This window comes from Heteronotia binoei, chromosome 13 (assembly GCF_032191835.1).
Source record: "Heteronotia binoei isolate CCM8104 ecotype False Entrance Well chromosome 13, APGP_CSIRO_Hbin_v1, whole genome shotgun sequence".
In the NCBI taxonomy this organism is placed as follows: domain Eukaryota; kingdom Metazoa; phylum Chordata; class Lepidosauria; order Squamata; family Gekkonidae; genus Heteronotia; species Heteronotia binoei.
Genome location: NC_083235.1, coordinates 81,181,551 through 81,207,084, shown reverse-complemented (window position 1 = coordinate 81,207,084; position 25,534 = coordinate 81,181,551). Strand labels below are relative to the sequence as shown.

The window sequence follows — 25,534 nt, the reverse complement described above, 5'->3', positions numbered from 1 at the left end:
CTTTGGCTGACTGGTCGGAATTTGGAAATTTTGGTGGGATTATAAAATGCTTTAGAACCTTGTTGTTGTGGATTATTTGCTGTGACTCTTGAGAGCCTTTGAGGATTTAATGGATTTATAATAACTTTTTGGCACGCTTGGGTCAGAATATATTGAAAGGAGTTGGATGCAATTTGTGGACTGGCCTTTTTGGATTCTGGACTCTCTGCTGGGAAGTAACTCTGAGCATTGTGAACTGTGTTTGTTCTGTTTGGTCTACAAGCCGGGAAGAAGAAGATAAAGATTAAATATAGACACTAGCAGTAAGCTTTGTACACTGTAATTTTTATTGAATTGAATTATGCAGTGAACATTAACACTAATTATTAATGCTGCTGACTTCCGGGTTCCAGCATCTCAAGCTCGGTGGGGTGCATGCAGCTCGCTCTCTGCGACCCTCCCAACCAGGCGGTGGGGGGGTGCCACAGCTGTGGTATCTTGAGGAAGATCCTGGAGGGGTCTTCCAATGGCAAGGGGCTCTACAGAAGCCAGGGAAATGGCAGCAGTTGTCCCTGTTTCTCCTGTCTGCCCCAATACCCCATCGTCGCAGTTGCCATGATGGCAGTAAGAGATGAACACCTGACTGCTTTTCTTCCTTAACAAGCTTCTACTATACCATATTTCTACCTTAATCACCAAAATGCTATCGTGCAAGTAAGTTTTTCTTTTTACTACTACCAATTAATGGATCTTCTGTCAGAACACCAATTTGGACTGTTCAAAAAAAGGGAAAGAGGAGAATATCTCCCCCCCCCCTTTTCCCCCAAGGAAGGCTTTAAAAAGACAAAGAACAAACTTAAGAACTTCTTATAACTTAAATTGGACTGAACATGGACATTTGAATGGATTTGGCTTACAACTAACCAAACTATAATGAGAGCATTATTTTATTTTAATACAGTCCAAACAAAAATCTGCTATATTTTTTAAGAGAAATGCTTTTGACATCTGATTGGAATTGAAATAATTATAACCAAATTGTAAGAGGAAAGTTTATGGCTGGAGGAGATTGAGAAATATAGACTATCTGGGACTTTGAGTTGGTTCTTTAACTTTGATAATCAGACTGAGTTACATTGTGGAGAAAATGGCGATTCAACCTGAAGTGCTTTATTAAAAAGATATTATGATTGCCATATCATCCTTAAAGCAGGAAATCGGTCTGCTAGCAGAATTAATACAGGACAAGATGGAAATCTTTATTTTAAAATACAGCGAAACTGAAAATCTACACGAGCGGAATGATGAAGGGACCCCAGTGATGCCTACGGAGTAAAGAGAGGCTGAGAAAGATCCAGTGGGAAAGGAGTTGGAAGAAATTAAAATGGAGACATTGTGCGCAGTTACAAAAAGGAGGCGGAAATCAAGCTTGATTAAAATTTGTGCAGGAGGAAATGATGGTGTGGAGATCCTATTGCATTTAACAAAATGGATATATATGCTAAAGCAGGGTTTCCCAAAGTTTTCTTTCCGTGGCCCAGTTATTTTTACACTTCTCCTTCAGGAGAGACAGGAATTATGTCATTTCCTGTGGTGTCAAAGACCAAGTGATATCACTTCCGGGGCACACTGAACCAAAACTCCACCTTTTCCTGTGATGTCACTTCCAGGGCACTCCCTCAAACCTGCCTCTTCTTCTAAAGTAAATTCATTTTCAGAAAAATCTCTCTGAAACTCATGCTGAGCCAAAATGGGGGTGGAAAGTGGGTGATCCTCTTTTCACCCTCACACCTGCATGCACCTATCTGTTTGTGTATTCTTCTCCAGCTTGCAAGCACTCCTAATGCCCATCTTCAATTGCCTGCACCACCTACACTTCCCTTTCTCAACAGCACTGGCCAGTGTATGCAGTTGGGAGTTCTGTTGCCATTGCCATCAGGAATGCCAGCACTGTGTTCCACCCACACTGGGCCCTGGCAGTTGCTGATACATTTAGTAGGCCCTTCCTTTAGTTGCTACTACTGGAACCCTGCCTCAAGCTACAACCAGGCTTGTTTGGTTTCAAGAAAATCTTTCAACAGCTATTTTTCATACTTTTCTTTGGTTGAAATACTGGGAAATTGCTGTGAAAGGTAGCAGAGAATTGTACTGCAATTAATGAATTAATTTCAAGTTATATGAAGTTCATACAAGCTTTTCTGCAGTTATCCCCAAAAGGATATTTATGAAGGGCTTGCAGCTTTTTACTGGCTGTTTTACATGCCTTTAAAAGCAACCTGTTGTGCAGATACTTAGCCAATGAACTACTTTCATCCTTTTTAATATCTACAGAAGGAGTTTAATTTTGGTGTCAGACAGCTGTTAAAAGCAGGACCAGTAAAATGGTGCCAAGTTCATAGTACCATCTCTTTCAGTGCTGTTGAGATATACCACAGTAATCTCCAATAATCTCTTTCAGCCCCACACCTCTTACTCTCACTCACTCACACAGAAATCTCATAGAAAACCACCTGACTACAACTGGGGGTGCCAATTTTTCATTGGCAGAGCTCCTATGTCTGCAATAACAGTATGATGAACAGAAAAGTGTCATCCAGCAAAAATGGAAGGAAAGAAAGAAAGTGAAAGAATGAAATGGAAGGAAAGGAAAAGGAAGACATGGAAAGAAGGAACATAAACATAAGAGGAGCCATGCTGAATCAGGCCAGTGGACTATCCAGTCCAAAACTTCCTCATACAATGCCCAAAAAGCACCAGAATGTCGACCAGTGGGGCCAGGGCACTGGAAGCCCTCCCACTGTTGCTCCCCCCCCCCAGCTGGTGGCTGACAAGACCAATGCGGGACAGGCAGATCCGGCCACAGTGGCTGCAGGGAAAAGTATGATTTGGGGTTGGTGCTGTAGCAGTGCGATTCTTCCTCAATCTCCTTTTGTCCTCAAGACCAGCTATGCGTGCGTTCTCAAAGGAAGAGACAGCCTGGTGGATGGTGTGCCTCCATGCTTTGCGATCTGAGGCTAGGTCAGACCACTGGTGATGGTTGATGCGACAGGTGCCAAGGGATTTCTTCAGGGAGTCCTTGTACCTCTTCTTTGGTGCCCCTCTATTTCGATGACTGGTGGAAAGTTTGCCATACAGAGCAATCTTGGGAAGGCGGTGGTTTTCCATCCTAGAAATATGCCCTGCCCAGCGCAGCTGCATCTTCAACAGCAGTGCCTTGATGCTTGTAACCTCCACCCTCTTGAGGACTTCAGTGTTGGTCACAAAGTCACTCCAGTGGATGTTGAGGATGGTGCGAAGGCAGCGGTGATGAAAGCGCTCAAGGAGTTGCAGGTGATGACGGTATAAAACCCACGATTCGAAGCCATAGATGAGGGTTGTCATCACAACCGCTTTGTAAACATTGATCTTTGTGCCTTTTTTCAGATGCTTGTTGCTCCACACTCTTTTGTGCAGTCAGCCAAATGCACGGTTTGCCTTTGCCAGCCTATTGTCAATCTCCTTGTCGATCTTGGCATCTGAGGAGATGATGCACCCCAGGTAGCTGAACTTCTGGACTGTCTTCAGAACTGATTCACCCACAGTGATGCAGGGAGGGTGATAATCTACCTGGGGTGCAGGCTGGTGGAGAACTTCTGTCTTCTTCAGACTAACTTCTAGGCCGAATAGCTTGGCAGCCTCTGCAAAGCAGGACGTCATATGCTGCAGAACTGATACCGAGTGGGAGACGAGTGCAGTGTCATCAGCAAACTGTAGCTCTCAGATAAGTTTTTCCATTGTCTTGGAGTGAGCTGTCAAGTCTGATGTTTCAATAATGAGACCTTTTTGATAAAAGTTTCTAGTTTATTGTAACATGTTGTTGGACTATAGAATGAAGTTGAAAGACTGGCGAGTATACAAACAAAGCAATCATATAAGGTATACATCAAAGGGATTCTTAAGGGAGGGGCACTCTATGCAGGGCACATTCACACATTGATGTTACTATTTCGTTCTCAGGCCTGTGTCGGCCTTGAGCATCTTCTTGGCACCAGCTTCCCCCCACGCTCCTCTGAGAAGGCTCTACAATCTTGTTCCCATATTCCCATTTCAAAGCATTGCTACATAACAAAGGGTGGGAGGGAGGAGAGGAGAGTTCGAGCTAGCAGCATTGGCATACAGTGTGGTTTTACCCAGGATCCTTTTCCTGAACCAAAGAAGTAACTTAGCTACACATAGAAATCATAGCAGACTTGACATACTGCCCCCCCTAAGCCCCCTCCATGGCGCGTGGCTGCGGAGGAGGCTGCGTTGTTTTACAATCCCTGGCTTCTTGACTGATGAGGCAGCGGTCGACCGGCAGGGCAGTGAGGGCTCCTGATGGGGGAGGATGCCAACTCAACGGCCCGGGGTCCCGGCAGAGCAGGCTGCAATGAAACACAGGGTGGATTTTACCTAAAGCAGGAGGGAAGTCTAGTTCCACAGTTACTGGATTGATCACTCTTTTAATTCGGAAGGGCCCCAGGAATTTCTAAGTCAGTTTCCTGGATGGCTGGTTGAGAGGCAGATTTTTGATCGACAGGAACACAGAATCCCCTACTTTGAACTCCCCAGCTGGGGCGTGTGATTTGTCATACTGCTTTTTGTAAGATTCTTTTGCTGCCTCTAAGTTTTCCTTGATGGTTGGCCAACTGCTACTCGGCCCCTGCCACCATTGTTCAAAAGCCAAGGGGGTCCCCTGGCTGTTCCCCCCAGGCAGCAGAGGGATCGGCTTCCCCTCATAGCTGAACACTGTGGAGAAGGGGGAGGCTTTGGTGGAACTCTGCATACTGTTGTTATAGCAATACTCGGCAAAGGGGAGCACATCTACCCAGTCGGACTGGCGTTGGTTCACAAAACATCTTAGGTATTGCTCCAGCACCCCGTTCACCCTCTTTGTCTGTCCGTCCGTCTGGGGATGGTACGCTGAACTCAACCCTTGCTCCATTCCTACTAATTTGCAGAACTCCCGCCAGAAGGTGGCAACAAACTGCGGCCCGCGGTCGCTAATGACCTTGTCGGGAAATGAGTGTAATTTTATCACGTGATCGAAAAACAGGGCCGCTAGTTTCTTCGCCGTGGGCAGTTGGGGGCAGGGGATGAAATGCGCTTGCTTAGAAAAGGTGTCCACTACTACTAGGATGACTGTCTTCCCCCGGGAGGGGGGAAGTTCCACTATGAAATCCATGCCCCCCCTTTGCCCCGAAGATGGCGGCACCCAAGCCAAAGAAAGCATCGGGAAAATCGAGGGAGCCCAGTTGGGGCAACACACTATCGGCGGTGCTTGACGAGGATTTTACCAGAGGGAACAAGTCAGAGGAAGAGGCGGAGCCGGCAGGAAACGGGGACGACCTGCCCTGAGTGGTGCTGGAAGGCAGGTCAACGCCGCACCGGCACCACTGCGGGTGAGAATATCTGGAGAACTGTTTCTGGTCCCTTTGACTTTGTTAAACCCCAACTCCAAGAGGTTTATGCACACCCGGGCCCTAATTGACTCAGGGTGCACCCGGGAAATTATCACTCCAAGATTAGTTGAAGCATTAGGATTAGCATGCACCCCCCTGCCCCACCCACTCCAATTCGAGCAAATGGACAGGTCAGTAATGAAAGGGGAGCCATGTGTGGAAGAAACCCAATTTTTTTCCAGTGGAGATTAAGGAACACTGGGACATGGAAGTGCTGGTAATTGCCCCCTCCTCTTCGTTTGACATGGTGGTGGGGGTGGGTTAGCTGGCAAAACACCAACCAAACATCCAGTGGGCAGAGCAAACCATAGACTTTGATAGCAAAAAATGCACCCACCACCACTGGTCATTAAAATGGGGGCCCTCACCTCCACCTAAGAACGAGAGACTGTGTTTAATGATAGAAGTGCAGTTCATCCCTAAAGAGTACCGGGACTTACACAAAGCGTTTAGTGAGGAAGAAGCAAATGAACTTCCACCCCATAGAAGCACAGACTGTGCCATAGAACTCATACCAGGCCAGGAATTACCCAAAGCAAAACTCTACTCAATGGGATGGGCGGAGAAGGAGGAACTGAGAAAGTTCCTGGATAAAAACTTAAAGCAGGGATTCATTAGACCAGCAACCGCACCCCACGTGGCCCCGGTACTGTTCAGAAAGAAGAAGGACGGGGGGTGGGGCTTAGACTTTGTATGGCTTTTCGTGGGATAAACGCCATCTCCATGTCAAACGCCTACCCAATCCCCCTGATCAAAGACTTATTAAGCACGGTGTCAGAGGGATCCATTTTTACCAAACTAGATTTGAGAGATGCCTACTTCCGGGTCAGGATTAAGGAGGGAGATGAATGGAAAACGGCATTCAATACGCCCATGGGACAATTCGAGTATTTAGTAATGTCGTTTGGGCTGCAAGGCGCACCGGGAGTATTTATGAACTTCATCAATGAAGTACTGAGGGAATACCTGTACAAAGGGGTGGTGGTGTACCTGGTTGACATCATTATCTATTTGAAAGATGTACCCTCCCACATAAATTTGGTAAGGAAAGTACTCAACACGTTGCTGGAGCACAAACTATATGCCAAATTGTCAAAGTGCAAATTTCACCAAGAGGAACTCGATTATTTGGGATTTAGAGTCTCGGGGAAGGGACTAGCTATGGACCCGGTCAGAATACAAGCCGTGCTAGACTGAGAACCCCCGAGAACACGTAAACAACTCCAATCATTTCTCGGGTTTGCAAATTTCTACACGGGGTTCATAGAGAGCTATGCTAAAGTCATGCTACCCTTGACCGACCTATTGAAAACCAAGGGGAAGGGTCCGGAAGTGAGTAAACCAGGAGCCAAACTAGCATGGTCCCCCAAATGCCAACAAGCGTTTGACAAACTAAAACAACTGTTCATGAGCGAGCCCATTTTGGCGCACCCAAACGAACTCAAACCCTTTGTGGTGCAATGTGACGACTCCGATGTAGCCATCGGAGCAATATTGATGCAAAAAAGATAACGAAGGCAGATTAAAACCATGCGCGTACATTTCCAAAAAATTCTCTAACGAGCAGCGCAATTGGTCAGTTTGGTACAAGGAAGCATTTGCGGTGATGTTCGCATTGAAGACTTGGCGCTCATGGCTATAGGGGGCGCGAGTGCCGTTTGAAATTTGGATGGATCACAAAAACCTAGAGGCACTAACCGGGCACCGAAAATAAACTGCCAAACAGATCTGGTGGGCGGGGTTTTCTGCCAAGTTTGATTTCACACTAAAACACATACTGGGCTCCAAGAATTTTCTGGCAGATGAACTCTCCCGGCTACCGCAGCACGAGAGTCAGAGAGAAGAAACTATAGACTCCCTCATCCCCCCCTCGGCAATAGCAGGGGAAGTAACCACATGATCAGGAAAGAAAACAAGGTCCCCAGAACCATGGGGGGGGGCAGTAAACTGATCGCCGAAACAGAACAAGAGGGAGAGGATCACCCGGAAGGGCTCTCCAAAGGAGAAGGGGGGGTTGGTATCATGAGGGGAAACTGCACGTCCCGAAAACCCTCTGCCAAGAAGTACTGCAGCACTGCCACAACAGTAAACCAGAAGGGCATTTCAGCTACGTAAAGACGCTGCACTTAGTAAATAGACAATTCTGGTGGCCCCATATGAAAAAGGATGTTTCTGAATTTGTAACTTCATGCCCCATGTGCATTATGGCCAAAAAAGAGGGGAGGGAAAACACCGGGTTTACTCCGTCCCACTCCGACTGCAGAGAGACCATGGTCAGTAGTATCGATGGACTTTATAGTCGAATTACCGGTCTCTCAGGGGCACACAGTGATTTTGGTGGTGGTGGACACTTTCTCCAAAGAGGCTCACTTTATTCCGTGGAAACAAATACCCACCGCCAAGAAACTGGCCTGCTTATTTTTCCACCACGTGGTTAGACTACACTCATTCCCCGATAAGGTCATTAGTGACCGTGGCTCGCAGTTCGTTGCCAACTTCTGGCGGGAGTTCTGTAAGGTGGCGGGCATAGAACAAGGACTAAGTTCCGCCTACCATCCCCAAATGGACAGACAGACAGAGCGTGTGAACAGGCTTCTCGAACAATACTTACGGTGTTATGTAAATTATCAACAGACAAATTGGGTGGAGCTACTCCCCTTTGCAGAATACGGGTACAATAACAGCGTACATAGCTCTACCAAGACGTCGGCATTTCAAATTGTGAGTGGCTATGAAGGAAAGCCATTCCCATTGCTACCAGCTCCGGAAGGAACAGCGTCACCTGGCTCGAGCCAGCAATGGTGGGAAACTTTAGCCGAGGGGTGGAAAGTGATCCAGGAAAACAAGAAACTGCTAAACAAGACTATAAAAAACACTTTGATTAAAAACACTCGCCTGAATGGGATTTCAAAGTGGGGGACACCGTGTTTCTGTCAACCAAGAACTTACCATTGCCACAACCCTCCCGGAAATTAGCGTATAAATACTTGGGTCCCTTTAAGATCAAACGAGTTATAAATTCAGTAACTGTGGAATTAGAACTACCAAAGATGTTTAGTAAAATTCACCCTGTTTTCCATTGCAGCCTTCTGAAAAAAGACCCTGGATCTACATATTGGCATCCACGCCCCACGACGCCCACTCCTATTCAAGTGTAGGGTCAGAGTCATCATGAGGTGCAAGAGATATTAGATGCCAAAACAAAACGAGGAGTACTACACTATCTAGTCCATTGGAAATACTTTCCCCCTAGCTGTGATGAATGGGTCAAATCATCAGACCTCCGAGCACCCTCACTACTGAAAAAGTTTTACCTACTGCACCCAGACAAACCCCGAGCAGGAGCAGGATGTCAGGCTCTGTAATGCTTATAACTAATAAATGTAACATACTAACCATATGGACTCTTAGTACTCTAACCCAAGCTCTTTCCTGTAATGTAGTTACTGTGCATATCAAAAGAAACAGCAATTGATGTGTAAACATTGTTGATGCTCCCAGGGAACAAAAGAATGCAACCGTTAGTAGATAGCTCGGCTGCAAGGCAACTTCTCAGGGAAAGGAGATAAGCTGAAGCCCGTGTGAAAGTTTGTATCTCCAAACCCTTGATGTTGTGGGAATGGGAGCTTTGTTTAGAAAGTCTTTGATGTAGAATCTTTAAGAATAGTTACCGCCTAGTTCCAGGCATCAGTCTCAATCTCTGTATCCAGCTATGAGTTTCCAATAAAGTATCATTTTGTTTCAAATGAATATTGCCTTGAGATTCCATCACCTGACACCATCCCATAACAAAAAGTTAGCTCACTTCATGGGTCAGTGCTTGCCTTTTAAATCCCCATTCAAATCGGGTGAACTTACTTCTCAATAATTGTGCATATAGGATCTGGCTATTAGAAGAAAATAAATGCCAAGTACACACAGAGGACAAAACAAATGAGTACACTGGTGATTTCCTTGTAGTTGCTCCCTTAACACACATACCTTTGCATGCCTTCCTATGAGTGATTGGTTTGGTCACGTCCCGATAGTAGCCTTCCTTGCAGTAGTGACAGTGACGTCCTGCTGTGTTGTGCCTGCAATTAAGGCAAACACCTCCACTCTTGCGACCAGATAATTTGTAAAGTTCCATGTTAAAACGACACCTCCTGGCATGCAGGTTGCAGTTGCATGCTGAAATGAAAGAAGACAAAAGCAGAAATATCACTATTAGTGATGGCTTTTACAGAACAAGGGATAAGGCCCGTTGTGAAAGAAAATACAATGAGCTCTAGAAAGAGGCTCTGGGTGAGTGCCCCTCCAACCCTTAATATCTTCCTGCCCACTCAAGTGAAGGCAGAGGGAGCTGACCGCTGCCATCTGGAGAGCAGTTATAATTCTGAGTGATCTCCAGCTCTGGTCTAAACTGGGAAGTACTAACATTGACAAACACCTTTTACATCTAATAATGTAACTCCATAGTAATATACCATACAAAATCAGAGTAGGCATCTCAGGTTCCCTGACAGAAAGCATCTCAGTAGTCAGAGGTGTGGAACAGGTTGTGTTCTCGCCCCCCTCCTTTTCATCCTCTACATCACATCACTAAGGGCGTTTTCGCACTGACCTTCAAGTGGCGCGACCACCCTCTTCACACCGGAGGATCTGCCCGGATTTCGCACAAGAAGCGCCGGCGCACCCAAAAGAGCCGGCTACTTCCGTCGCGAAACCCGCTCAAACGTTTTCCTGCTTCTTGGTGGTTTCCGTTTGAGCGGGTTTCGCGACGGAAGTAGCCGGCTCTTTTGCGTGCGCCGGCGCTTCTTGTGCGAAATCCTGGCAGATCCTCCGGTGTGAAGAGGGTGGTCGCGCTACTTGAAGGTCAGTGCGAAAACGCCCTAAGAGGTTTTCAGGCTCTGATCTCTTCCCTCCTCATCTCAGCTCATGGAAGATTCCAGTCCTTCTTTATGCTGGCATGGTTCTGTTGTCTGTCTACATTTAATGTATGTACAACTGAACATGCAATTGATGCCTCATATCAATCCAGGTATTGGTTCCCAGTTTCATTTGTAAAGTGAATGTGAATTGGCTCTTACATACATGGAGGTGTTCATGTGTTTACTGTAATGTGAATAGGGCTTCTATCTCATGCAGATAACAAAGGCATGATAGTTATCAACTTCTAAGTTGTTATAACTCTAATGTGAATGGCCAGTCTCTACTATGCACTGCCTTGCCATTCTAAAGCAGCAAATCAGTCAATTGAAATAAAGGATAGTTTCCTTAGCAAAGGAAATGCTACATGAATCTGAGTGGCAGAGTTTTGACAAGAAAGGTAGCTCTTAATATTTCGGGGCGGGGGGGGGACACTTTCAAACTGAAAATATCTCTGTGACTTCTTGGTCCCAGATGTCAAGACCCCGGCAGTTCAGCAACTCACACCAATCATAGAAAGGTTAAGTTTATTACTGACAGTCCTTAGGGCACAACAGGCTTTTGTTTCCTTGCTCGCAAATACCCATGGCTAAAAGACTAGCTCAACTATTCTTCCAACATGTGGTGAAACTACACTCATTCCCAAATAAGCTAATTAGTGACCGAGGCATCCAGTTCGTTGCCAACTTCTGGTGGGAGTTTTGTAAATTAACCAAGATTGAGCAGGGCTTGAGTTCTGCGTACCATCCCCAAACGGATAGCCAGATGGAACGGATAAATGTGCTGCTGGAGCAATACTTAAGATGCTTTGTAAACTATCAGCAATCGAACTGGGCAGAATTGCTCCTATTTGACAAATATGAGTATAATAACAGTATACACAGGTCCACTAAGTCTTCCCCCTTTTTGGTAGTGAATGGGTATGAAGGGAAACCTTTTCCGCTACTCCTGGGGGGGACGATGCCTGCAATACCTTCAACTTTTCAGCAATGGTGGTGAAAGTTGGGGAAGGCTTGGAACAATCATCATCATCATCATCATCATCAACATCATCATTTTATTTACATCCCGCCCTCCCCGCTGAAGCAGGCTCAGGGCGGCTATCCAGGAATATCTGGAATTGGCTAAAGAGAACTATAAAAAACATTACAATAAGCACCATTCTCCCGCTTGGAATTTTAAAGTGGGAGATACAGTGTTCCTCTCTACCAAGAACTTGCCTTTACCACAAACTTCTAAAAAACTGGCATACAAGTTTTTGGGACCGTTCCATATTAAATGAGTAATTAATAAAGTGACTGTAGAACTTGAATTACCCAAACTGTTTAGTAAGATACATTCAATCTTTCATCCCAGTTTACTTTGGAGGGTCTTGGCACCCCAGCCCCAAGCTCCCAAAACTATACCAGTGGGGGATCAGAATCACCATGAAGTAAAAGAGATCTTAGAAGCTAAACTGAAGCGGGGTGTATTGTATTTTCTAATTAGACAGAAACATTTCTCAACAGCACACGGTGAGTGGGTAATTAGCTCCAATGTGAGAACGCCAACACAGATTAAACAATTCTATGCTAAATATCCTTCAAATCCCTGGAGAGGGGCTTAGGGGGGGCAGTATGTCAAGCGTGCTTATTTCTGTGACATAATGGGTTCTTATACACAGAGCAGATCTCCTGCTCTTTACTGCTCCCCCCTTTCTTTACAACCATGGGCAAGTAATAAATCCATCTAGCCTAAGGATGTTTATGCTACAGGCTGGCTGGTACCACTTTCAAGTTGCCTTTCCCACAGGTTCACACAGACAGTCCTCATCTTCTGCTAGAGAAATGTGAGAATGGGAGATGTTTTTAGTAGCCTAAATTCCTTAGTAAGAAAAGAGATAGTGTTTAGCAACCTTTGAACCCATGACTCAAGTATGCATCTGTAATGTAACCTTTGAAGATATCCTATATAGCAACTGTGTAACTCTGTATACGTCATTACTCTCAAGGCTTGTGTCCTTGGTACAGCTTCTGAGTTTCTTAAATAAAACAGCCTTGATTTAAAACAAAAGACTGCTTATTGAGAAATATCAACGCTTGACACTGGCCTCTGTGCCCTTGTTTGTTAGTCCTCCAGGACAACTCATTGTCTGCTGCATGAAACAGTATGTTGAACTATATGGACCCTAGATGAACCACTGGTCTAATCCAGCAGGCTCTACTTTTATTCTAGGTATTTTTTAAAAAATAAGCTCCCATGGGCATGCTATTATGCAAGGGACTTCCATGGTATGAATGTGGCTGCCTATTAAAGGACATTTGTTTATGAAACTAAATCTAAAGTACTGCCAGTGGAATCCTAAAACTGTTTCCCTGGGAGTAAGACACACTTACTAGACCTTTCTGGATTGTTCTCTATATCAGGATTTTGTTGCAAACTCAAAATTTGGGCATAATGTTCTTCTGGTTAGAATCCAGACCTTCTGGTTAGAATCACAGACTTTCCAGAAAACCTATTTAATATCTTCAACCTGACAACCACATGAAACATAGCTGTAATAGCACAGCTGTAATATGACAGTAGAAAAAGAACAAAAATGAAAGAGCTCAATATTAGGGATGTGCATTCGGTTCGGCCGAACCGTATTTACAGCCGAATCAGTGCTGATTCGGCTGCATACAGAATAGGCTGCAGCCAATTTCCACAGGTGCCCATTATACGGCAGCCGAATAGGCTCACCGTATACTTACGAATAGCTATTCGTAAGTATGCGGCTGTCAATTCAAAAGGCGGCAGATTAGCTTCTGCAGCTTCAAAGGAGCTGTTTGCCTCCTTTGGCGCCTTTAGTGGCCTCTTCCCGCCTCTCCCTGGGATCAGAGAGGGGGGGAGGGGGAAGAGGAGCCCCAGCAGCCAATCCAAAGTATGCATTTGCAAAATGCATTGCAAATGCATGCTTTGCACTTGCAGGGCTTTTGTGCAGCTGATGGCCCAGCCATCAGCTACATTGTTGTTATTTTGATCTCTTGCTTAAGGAGTCTTCCTGCTGGACTCCTCCATTGCTGTGTTGGTGTGTGGCTTGGTGTGTGTGAGAGAAATTGTGCTGCTGCTGGTGGCTGGCCCTTGGCTTCAGCCTGCTGCTGCCTGCTGCTCTCTCACTCAGCCTTACTTCCCTGGACTCAGAGATGACAAGGTAAGACAGTTTTGGGGTTCTTGTTTTAGTTTTTGTTGGTAGAGTCCCTTTACTTGTCCAGATTTGGGTGGGTGAGTACTGGGTGGGGTAGGGTAGCCTATTTGGGGTTGGGGTTAGGTTCTGCTGGGGGTGGGGGGGCTGGGGTGGGTGGGGGGGTTTGCTAATTTGCCCATATTTTAATTTAGTGAGAGGACTTTTAAAAGTGCAGTGTCCTTTTACTTCTCCTGATTTGGGTGGCTTGGATTTCTTGGGGTTAGGGTGAAGGGGTTTTTTTTTGGGGGGGGGGGAAGTTCCTGTATTGTTAAAAGTTGAGTTTTTTTACTGTTTCAGTGTTTGATTTGTTGCTGCTGTGTTATGTTGCTGCTGTGTTACTTTTCTCTTCAGGTTATTGGGGGGGGGGGGGTGTTGTTGACTGATTTGGCCTGAGCTTTCTTGTTGGTGAAAAGGCCACTTTTTAACACTTGGCCTTTTGTGATTCTGCTGGTTTTGTTTTGGTTTTTTTAAATTACCTCTGGTTGGTGTGGGGGTTGGCGAGGGTGTGTGTGGGCTGGGTCACTTTCTTGTTTTTATAGAGTACATTGTGTGTTCTGTGGCAGGGAAGCTGGCACCTGGGTGAGAGACCCAGAACCAGCAGGTTTGTTGTGGTTGGCCATCTCTCCCTGTGTTGTTTGGGGCAGGGCTGGAGAGCTGGCATCTGGGTTTGCTGCAGCCAGGTCTGCAGAGCAGACCTTGAGCAGATTGTGTTTTGTGTGGCAGTGACGTTGGCAACTGGGTTTATATTGCTTCCAGGCCTGCAGGGTTCATAGAGTAGATAGAGGGATATAGTGCATTTGGGTCCTATAGAGATTCTCTGATGTGGTTAGGTTTGGCTTTGGGTGCCCCAGGAATTGGACCCCTTGGTCCAATTTTTTTTGGCCTTGTGGGTTTTGTGTGGGACAGTGCCTTGAAGCTGCACAGCAGTTTGGGGGGCTCTCCTCAAAACCCCCTGCTCCCCAGAGCCACTTTCCCACGACAATTACAGTGAGGAAGTGGCTAATTGGGCTTTCCCCATCATTGTTAGCAATGGGCCTTTTGGGGAGCCCAAAGGCAGGGACCCCCTGGCCCAATCTTTTTGGGACTTGGGGGGGTTGGAGGGGAGAATCTCCTGCAGGTCCCCTGAAAATTTGGGGGCTCTCCCTCAAACCCCCTGCCCCCCAGTAGCCTCTAATTATGCCCTATGTTGCCATTGATTTCAATGGCCCATAGGGTATAATGATGGAATAGGGGCACCCTCTTTGGGTGCCACTGGAATGGGATCCCCTGGCCCAATCTTTTTGGGACTTGGGGGGGTTGGAGGGGAGAGTCCCCTGCAGGTCCCCTGCAAATTTGGGGGCTCTGCCTCAAACCCCCTCCCCTCCAGGTGGCTTCAATTATACCCTATTTGCCATTGATTTCAATGGCCCATAGGGTATAATAGGGCCGTATATTCGGAAATAGCCGCGCATTACCGTATATGCGGCTATTTCGAATACGGTATTCAGTAGTATATGGGGAATCCGAATTTTTTTCCCCGTATACTTCCGAATCCGTGTAATTCCGAATTTTTTTTTTTTGCACATCCCTACTCAATATTATTAAACTATTGTCATTGAGTGGCTATTGGTTTATCCCATGAATCACTTATATCCAAATTGACTTTGTAACATCTCACAGGAAAAGCTGTTAAAAAGATTGTCAAGAACTAAGGTCATTCAACACTTTGCAGAAATGAGAAGTCATTCAAGCTGGATGTTGCTGCTATTGAATAGTTGCAACAATGATGGTGGAAAGTACTATCAAAGCATTACCATCTTATGGTGACCCTGTAGGATGTTCAAGGCAAGAGACAAACAAAAGTGGTTTGCCATTGCTTTGTTCTGCATTCACAACAGTAGAAGAAAAGACAGTTTGCTTACCTGTAACTGTAGATCTTCGAGTGGTCATCTGTGCATTTACACTCATGGGATAGAGCGCCTGCACCGATCCCTGAATCAGTATCTGAAAAGTCCGGGATTTTTCTGCTCTTGGCACCAATGGGCATGCGCAGGCATCCCAGTACGCATGCTCACCAGCGCCAGTGCGGGGATCCCGCCAGTTCCTTTCTGACCGCTAAAAGCCCCTACTGGAGGGAGACCGTCAGCAGTGGGGAAGGAGGGCGGGTAGTGTGAATGCACAGATGACCACTCTAAGATCTACAGTTACAGGTAAGCAACCTGTTGTCAGGCTCTGTTCATTTACAATATTAATGAAAGCTGTTACTAACCTTGTTGATCAATGCATAGAAATGCCCACTAACATAGAAGCCGGGGTAGAAAGGAAGGAGGGGGGAAAAGTAGAGAGCAATTTCCCATGAATATCAAAGTTTGCCAAGGTCTCTTTGAAGTAGACAGTATGTGCCAGATTCTCACCTCCTCTTCGGCGGCACCAAGGACATTGCCTCTGAGAAATGTAACCACCAACTGAAGAGATAAGGGGGGGAGCGTTGAGAAAAATCTCACATGCAAAAGCAACCTTTTGTTTTGGGAATTAAGGGGTAGAAATGAATGCTTTGATGTAGGGGGTTAAATGTCAATGATTCGAACTGATCTCCATCAGTTCCAATGCCTGCCATGCTGGAGTAACTCTGAAGTATCCAATAAATGCAACTTTGTTTCAAAATACCAAGTCTGCTTACTTGTGAGCTTCAATGAACCCATGCCTGACATTTTGGAACTGATCCCTACGAAGGCTTATCAGCGCAGGTAACTTTGTAGTGGATGGCAGAAAAAGCACCCGGCGACCAAGAGCCTTCAGAACCGATTGACATCCCGAAGTCCCCGGTGAGGCACGTTACCGAGAAGAGACTGCACAAGCTAGGGGGGACAACACACATACAAGAACTCTTCATAACCCCGAAAGCGTGGTACCCCCGCACCTCGACTACCCTAATGGATGAGGCCACGATCCGGCACGAGGCCATCCTCAACTGACCGGGCCTGAAGGGGAACCCAGGAGGCGGCGGGGATTCGCCACCGAGCACGTATGGAGGGGAGCGGTCCCCCAACCCTGACGACCACTGACAGGGGTCGGAATCGGAAGATGAGGATGACGAGACCTCGCCGAAGGGCCCGGAACCAGTCGAGGCACTGAGGGGGGAAGTGTCCACTCTAGCCCGGGACCTGAGGCGCGAAATGAAGGAGAACATGGCCCTGATGCTGCAAGAGGTCCAAAAGCAGATCGACCGAGCCCTGATGGGGGGAGTCAGGAGACTGACTCGCCTACCACCCGCGGCACCCCCGACCGCTCCGGCAGCGCCAGCGGCCCCAGCCGGACCAGGGAGGCGAGTGAAGTCCCGAGAAGTAGATGCTACATTCGACGGGAACCTGGAGGGAGTGGAGTACTTCATAATCCAAGCAAACAGCTACATGCACTACTGGGGGGACACCGTCCCAGATGAGTTCAGCCGAGTGGACTACTTGGGGTCGAAGATGAAGGGGGCCACCCAAAGATGGTACGTGAGCCTGTATGAGACCAGGGGGCCCAAGCTAGACACCGTGGGGGGTTTCTCCAAAGCCCTGCTGTCTCAGTACGAAGACCCGCTGCAAAAGACGAGGGCCATCGCGACGCTCCAGAACCTACAGCAGGCGACGATGACCATCCGGGAATATACCGCCGAGTTCCGCACCCACTGCGCCAAGATCCGGGGCTGGAGCGAGATGATGAAAATAACGGCCTATTGACTGGGCCTGAACGCTAGTTTGCTGGATCGGGCCCTGGGGCAAGCGAGACCCACCACGTTGCTTGGGTGGATACAACTAGCAGGTGAGGTCGAAACCAACATGAAGATGGTGACTCTCCAACACCAGCAGCAGCAAGGGGGCAAGTCCGGGTGGGAAGCCAAGCCCGGCACGAAAGCGGAGGCCAAGAAGGGCCAGGGGGGAGGGTGAGCGGCAAACACCCCCCTTGACCCGCAAATGCTATCGGTACGGAGACCCGAACCACCTGGCGGCCAACTACCCGGAGCCCCCTCCCCGGGGGCCCCCGACCCCTAAACAGGGACCGGTGGGGGCCAAGAAGCCAACCAGACCTAAGGAACTGAGTCGAGGCAGCACCGCTCTATCGATGGTGCTAGGATACTATAATGCTGGAGGACCTAGGGGAGGACCCCTGGGGAACCGAGCCGGCGGGAAACGGGAGCGACCTGCACTGATGGGTGCCGGACGGCAGATCGTTGAAGTCACGGCACCGCTAAGGGTGAGCATATCTGGCTCCCTTTTGTTTGTCCAATTGACTTTATTGAGTGTGAAACTGAAAAGGTTCATGCATGCCAGAGCCCTCATAGACTCAGGGTGTATGAGAGAAATCATCACCCCCTGGCTAGTGGAAATTCTAGAACTGTCCCGAGAGCCCCTTCCCCGCCCGATCCAGTTTGAGAAAATGGACGGGACAGTGATGAAGGGTGAACCCTTTGTGGAAGAGACCCAAAGGATTCCGGTGGGGATCGCCGATCACTGGGACTTGGAAATTTTCGTGATCGCCCCCTCCTCTTCCTTTGACCTAGTGCTTGGAGTGGGGTAGCTAGCCAGGCACCAACCGGACATCCAGTGGGAGGAACAGACCATAGACTTCACCGACAGGCGCTGCAAGTCTCACCTCTGGTGGGAGCAATGGGGCCCCAAAGCCCCACCGAAGAACGAGAGGCTGTGCGTGTCGGTTGAAGAAGTACAAAGCATCCCTCATGAGTACCGGGACTTACGGGGGGCATTTAGCGAGATTGAGGCTGATGAGCTACCCCCCCCCCCCCACCGGGACACGGATTGCGCCATCAAACTAATCCCGGGCCAATCCCTCCCCAAAGCGAAGTTGTATTCCATGGGGTGGGCGGAGAAAGCGGAACTAAGGAAGTTCTTGGAGAAGAACCTCAAGCGGGGTTTCATCTGCCCCGCCATGGTGCCTCACGCTGCCCCAGTCCTCTTCAGAAAGAAGAAGGACGGGAGCCTTAGACTTTGTACTGACTTTCGTGGGATAAACAGGATTTCCATGTCTAACGCCTACCCGATCTCCCTAATTAAGGACTTGTTAAGCACCATCTCGGAGGGGTCCATCTTTACCAAGCTGGACCTACGGGACGCCTACTTCCGAGTAAGAATAAAGGAGGGGGGCGAGTGGAAGACAGCTTTCAATACCCCTATGGGCTAGTTCAAGTACCTAGTGATGCCTTTCGGATTGCAAGGAGCCCTGGGGATGTTTATGAACTTCATCAACGAAGTGCAGAGGGAATACCTGTACAAGGGGGTGGTGGTGTACCTGGATGACATCATTATTTATTCCAAGGACCTCCCCTCACATGTAAAACTGGTGCGGAAGGTCCTGACCACCCTGTATCAGAACAAACTGTACGCTAAGCTGTCTAAGTGCAAGTTACATAAAGAGGAACTGGATTACCTAGAGTTCAGGGTGTCCGGAAAGGGTTTAGCCATGGACCCGGCTAAAATACAAGCAGTGCTAGACTGGGACACGTAGACAGCTTCAATCATTTCTCGGGTTTGCAAATTTCTATAGGTCATTCATTTAGGGGTTCGCCAAGGTGGCCCTGCCCCTCACCAACCTCCTAAAGACGAAGGGGAAGGGACTGGACGCTAAAAAACCGGACGCCAAACTAACCTGGACCTGGGAATACCAGAAGGCGTTCGACACCCTTAAGAGACTGTTCATGAGCGAACCGGTGCTAGTGCACCCTGACGAACTTAAGCCTTTCGTGGTTCAATGTGACACTTCTGACGTGGCCATAGGAGCCATACTAATGCAGAAAGCCAAGGGGGGCCAACTACGGCCGTGCGCCTACATCTATAAAAAAATTTCCCAAGAGCAACGCAATTGGTCGGTGTGGGACAAGGAAGTGTTCGCAGTGACTTTCGCATTAAAGACTTGGAGGTCCTGGTTGGAGGGGGCACGAGTGCCTTTTGAAATTTGGACAGACCACAAAAATTTGGAGGCACTCACGGGGCGCTGGAAAGCAGATCTGGTGGGCGGGCTTCTTTGCCAAGTTCGACTTCACCCTGCAACACGTCCCCGAGGCAAAGAATTTTCTAGCTGACGCCCTCTTGAGGCTTCCGCAGCACGAAAGCCAGCGAGAGGAAGTAGTAGACTCTCTAATACCCCCAGAAGCGGTGGCTGGGGTGGTGCAAACCTGGTCAAAAGCGAAACCCAAAGAACCAGATCCTTGGGGGGGGGGGAATAGACTGATAGTGAAAAGTGAGAAGGAGGGGGAGAAATGACCAGACAGACTGCTGAAGGGCGAGAGGGGGTTCTGGTACTACGAAGGGAAACTGTACGTCCCCAAGACCTTATGGCTGGAGGTTTTACAACACTGCCACACTAACAAGCTCTCCAGTCACTTCAGTTACGTAAAAACCCTCCACCTAGTGAACTGGCAGTTCTGGTGGCCCCAGATGAAAAAGGACATTTCTGATTTTGTGCAGACCTGCCCAACCTGCCTCATGGCTAAAAGAAGGGGGGGCAAGGTACCGGGGCAACTGCAACCCCTCCCCACGGTGGAGAGGCCCTGGTCAATAATATCAATGGACTTTATTGTAGAGCCGCCCCCCTCCCAAGGGCGGGTGGTGATCCTTGCTCTGGTGGACACGTTCTCTAAGCAGGCTCACTTCGTCCCGTGCCGTAAACTACCCACGGCTAAGGAATTAGCGTACCTATTCTTCCTGCACATGGTCCAGGTCCACTCATTCCACGATAAGGTCATTAGTGACCGCGGGCCGCAGTTCGTTGCCAACTTCTGGCGGGAGTTTTGCAAATTGGCGAGAATGGAGCAAGGACTGAGCTCAGCCTACCACCCACAGACTGACAGACAAAGTGAGCAGGTGAATGGGCTTTTAGAGCAGTACCTAAGGTGCTACATAAACTTCCAACAGTCCAATTGGGTAGAGCTGCTACTGTTTGCCGAGTACGGATATAACAACAGCCTTCACAATTCCACTAAAATGACTCCATTTCAGGCGGTTAATGGCTATGAGGGAAAGCTGTTCCCTTTGCTGCCAGGAGGGGCAGACGACTCCAAGCCCACAGACTGTCAGCAGTGGTGGGGGCGCCTGGAAAAGACTTGGAAAGTAATCCAGGAAAACCTGGAAATGGCAAAGAGGGATTATAAAGCTCAGTTTGACATAAAGCACAGCCCAAACTGGGATTTCAAAGTGGGGGAGACCGTGTTTCTTTCAACTAAGAACTTGCCGTTGCCACAGACTTCCAGGAAACTGGCCTACAAGTTCCTGGGGCCTTTTAAAATAAAGAGGGTGATCAACTGGACTTGCCCAAACTGTTTAGTAAAGTGCACCCTGTTTTCCATTGCAGCCTTTTGCGTTGAGATCCGGGTGCGTCGAGGTGGCACCCTCGTGGTCCGGAGCCCAAGCCCATCACGGTGAAGGGGCAGAAGCACCACGAAGTCAAGGAGATCCTGGACTCTAAGATCCAAAGGGGGGTGCTTTACTACTTGGTGCGCTGGCGCTACTTTCCGCTCAGCTGCGATGAGTGGGTTAAAGCCACTGATCTAAACGCTCTGCAACTGCTTAAGCTATTTTACTTATTGCACCCAGACAAACCCCGAGCAAGAACTTAGGGGGCACAGTATGTCAGGCTCTGTTCATTTACAGTATTAATGAAAGCTGTTACTAACCATGTTGATCAATGCATAGTAATGCCCACTAACATAGAAGCCGGGGTAGCAAGGAGGGAGGGGGGAAAAGTAGAGAGCAATTTCCCAGGATTATCAAAGGTTGCCAAGGTTTCTTTGAAGTAGACAGTATGTGCCAGATTCTCACCTCCTCTAGGGCAGCTGAAGGAACCACATGCAGCAGCGATGGCTGAAGGGTGATGAGCATGGCTATGTTTTCATGGCAGACTTTTTTGTACAGGGTGGTTTGCCATTGCCTTCCCCAATCATCTACACTCCCCCCCCCCCAGCAAGCTGGGTACTCATTTTATCGACTTCAGAAGGATGGAAGGCTGAGTCAACCTCGAGCTGGCTGCCTGAACCAACTTCTGCTGGGATCGAACTCAGGTTGTGAACAGAGGATTCCAACTGCAGTACTGCAGCTTTACTACTCTGCACCACAGGGCTGTTAGTATAGAGCATCACAAATACGTACCAGTTTATACCAGTTTATCTTTATAGCACCAGTTGATACCAGTTCACCTTTATAGTGCGGTGGCAGCAGCAGCAGCATCTGTTTAAAATTGGTCACATCATGTTTCCACTCCTTCTGCATTGAAGCACAGATAATTGTGGGCTCCCATTCTAGCTGAAGCTGGCTGCCAGTCATGAGTAAAGCTCACTGTTGCAGGGAAGGCTCTCATTTTTACTGCTGTCTGTGAAACTGCTCAACTTATGCATTAGCAGGAACTCAGAAATTATTCAGGACAGTTTGCAGTCTCTCTGAAGCATAGAAGCAGCTCTTATTAATATCACACTGCCTTATTCCTGTCCTAAAGAAAACATCTTGACCCGGAGGGTAAATTCCATTACAAGAAATCATGCTCATTTAAAACCCACACTTCATTTGGAGTCACAGTGCAGTTTACAAAGACAACCTGTGAGTTAGGTGGGGCTGAGAGAGCTCTTTTGAAAACTGCTCTTGAGAAAACAGCTCTGAGAAAACTTGTGAAAGGAGTGAGCAAGTGAAAGAGTCAGCGAAGGAAAAGGTTGCCTCCACTTCTTCCTCAGCAACTCTAGGGCAGCTGAAGGAACCACATGCAGCAGTGATGGCTGCAGGGTGATGACCATGGCTTCATGCCCCCCAGGCCGGGGTGGGGAAAAGGTTTCATCAGCTGGTGCAATTGAGGGAAGGACTGCTATTTTAATATTATGCTTCTTCTGTACCTGGAAGAAGAAGATGATATTGGATATTCCGCCCTCCACTCAGTGTCTCAGAGCGGCGTTTCCTCCCCCACAACAAACACCCTGTGAGGTAGGTGGGGCTGAGAGGCTATCTCAGAAGCTGCCCTTTCAAGGACAAAAATGAGAAGGATGATGTCACTGTGATTTCTGCCCTCTCTTGTTTACAAGATCATTCTGCTGAGTTCAGCACTAGGAGCTTCTATTGCTCCTGCGCCCACGTGTAAGGGATCTCTACACTGTTTCCAAGACTAATGATGGCAAGGAGCAGTTCTTGCAAGCATATCCTTTACTGATCCCTTTACTTTCTCAGCTGAATGTGCGAATCAAGTACATTGAAGAGGTGGAGTGATGGAGGTATTCTCTGGTGATTATATAATATTATCTGATTTTTGTTTTATGTTGTTCTTATTGAGCAATGAAAGTGTGTTTGGACAGGCCCTTGTTCCACAGCAGCAAAATGTGAGCTCTCAATTGGTAGGTTGAGCCCTTCTCTCCATACAATGGGGGAAAACATTCAAACATGTAACTACCACCCCATCAGAACTGGTATAGTTGAGGTAAGATTCTCCCTCTTTTAATTCAGCAGATTGAGCCTAAGGATCTCTCTCTGGTGTCTTTTTTTTTAGGAGCTCAGTTCAATTTAGGGCTCAGTTTGTCTTAGTTGGCATTTCTCAGCTTTAGATGACTTACCTCATAAGTGTCAGACAATGGAACTTCAAATCAACCAGACTTTGATTTGATACAAAGTATAGGTTTTATTAGAGAACCCATGACATCTGAATGAAGAGAGGTTGGAACAGATACATTGTTGCACATGAGCACATAACTTAAAGAATTCTACATCAAAGCTTGCTATGCAAAAACCCACACATCTAAACATTGCTAGGTCGGGGTGCTAACTTTCACACAGGTACTTCCTCTTATCTCTTTGTCTAGCTGTTTCACAGGGATGGCTGAATTGCCAGCCCTGAGGCCCTTATCTTCAAAGGAAAGTATCTTTTGTTAGTTTGCAGGGAAAGGAATGTTCACAACAACTGTTAGTAACATTCTGTGACCTCTACTTTGATATGCAGCAAGCTTTCTCATGGTTAGTAGCAATGCTTAGAAAATGGAGTCAGTTATGCTAAACAGTACTGTAGTTGTATACCAGTGTCTGACATACTGCCCCCCCCCCCAAGCTCTTGCTCAGGGTTTGTCTGGGTGCAGTAGGTAAAATTTCTTAAGAAGCATAGGAGCCTGGAGGTCGGATGACTTGACCCACTCATCGCTGCTGGGAGGAAAATATTTCCAGCGCACCAAGTAGTGCAATACCCTCCTTTTTATTTTGGCGTCTAACAGCTCTTGCACCTCATGGTGACTCTGGCCCTTAACTGGAATAGGTGGAGGCTCTGAAGGGCGGGGGTGCCAAGACGAGCCGCCAGGGTCTCGGCGAAGAAGGCTACAATGAAACACAGGGTGAACTTTACTAAATATTAGGGAGTTCCAATTCAACAGTCACTTTATTGATCACCCGTTTGATCTTAAAGGGCCCCAGATACTTGTAGGCCAGTTTCCGACAGCTCTGCGGCAACGGCAGGTTCTTAGTCGATAGGAACACTGTTTCCCCTACTTTAAAGTCCCATTCTGGGGAGTGCTTCTTATCGAAATGAGTTTTATAGTCCCTTTTGGCTGTCTCTAGATTTTCTTGGATGACTGCCCACCCCTTTTTTATTTCTTCCCACCATTGTTGACAAGAGGTAGGTGGCCCTGTTGCTTTTTGGCTGGGCAGCAGCGGGAACAGTTTCCCTTCATGGCCATGAACTATCTGGAATGGTGTTGCTTTGGTTGACCTATGCAAGCTATAATTGTATCCATACTCGGCAAATGGTAGCAGCTCAACCCAGTTAGTTTGTTGATAGTTCACATAGCACCTTAGGTATTGTTCCAGAAGGGCGTTCATGCGTTCCGTCTGTCCGTCCGTCTGCAGGTGGTATGCGGAACTCAAACCTTGTTCTATGCCCACCAGCTTGCAAAACTCCCGCCAGAAGTTGGCAACGAACTGTGGCCCGCGGTCGCTAATGACCTTGTCTGGGAATGAGTGTAATCTAACAACATGTTGGAAAACAGGTAGGCCAGTTTTTTGGAAGTGAGGAGTTGTTTGCAGGGAATAAAATGCACCTGTTTAGAAAAAGTGTCCACCACTACCAGGATTACAGTTTTGCCCTGAGATGCTGGGAGCTCTACTATAAAGTCCATAGACCACAGTTTCGTTGCTGTGGGGGTCGGCTGGAGGAAGCCGGGTGTTTTGCCCCCTCTCTTTTTGGCCATAATACATGTCGGGCAGGAGTTCACGAACTCAGAGATGTCCTTTTTCATTTTTGGCCACCAGAACTGCCGATTTACCAAATGCAGCGACTTCACATACCCAAAATGCCCTGCTATTTTGTTGCAGTGGCAGTTTTGCAAGACCTCAGAGCAGAGGGCTTTGGGCACGTACAGTTTTTCTTTCTGGTACCACAACCCCCCTTCCCCATTTACAAGTCCCTCTGGTCTTTGCTCGCCCTCCTTCTCTGTCTCCTTGATTAGTCTACTGCCCCCCCTCGGCTCCAGAGACTTCGAGTTCTTCCTGGAGCGAGTAGTCACCGCCCCGACTACCACCGAAGGAGGAATTAGAGAGTCTACGACCTCCTCCTTCTGACTTTCGTGCTGGGGAAGCCGAGATAGTGCGCCGGCTAGAAAGTTCTTTGCCCACGGGATGTGTTTTAAGGTAAAGTCAAATTTGGCAAAGAAGCCGGCCCAACAGATCTGCTTAGCGGTTAACTTCCGTCGGCCAGTCAAGGCTTCCAGGTTTTATGGTCAGTCCATATCTCAAACGGGACTCTCGCCCCCTCCAACCACGACTGCCAAGTCTTTAAGGCAAATGTTAAGGTGAATGCCTCTTTGTCCCAGACCGACCAGTTCCTTTGCTCTGGGGAGAATTTCCGGGAGATGTAGGCGCATGGTCTTAACCGCCCCTCCTCGTCTTTCTGCATTAATATTGCTCCAACGGCTACATCGGAAGCATCGCACTGGACCACGAAGGGCTTGAGTTTGTTCAGGTGGGCCAGGATA

The 25,534-nt window shown here is 47.7% G+C and overlaps 1 protein-coding gene across 1 annotated transcript in view; it reads right to left on the bottom strand.

Moving 5' to 3' along the window:
* Positions 1-25,534, bottom strand: part of NTN1 (netrin 1) — a 623,591-nt gene that overhangs the window by 210,025 nt on the left and 388,032 nt on the right. The window contains exon 2 of the mRNA XM_060252655.1: positions 9,441-9,629. Coding sequence (XP_060108638.1) covers positions 9,441-9,629 — 189 coding nt within the window. The remainder of the gene's footprint in view (positions 1-9,440; positions 9,630-25,534) is intronic.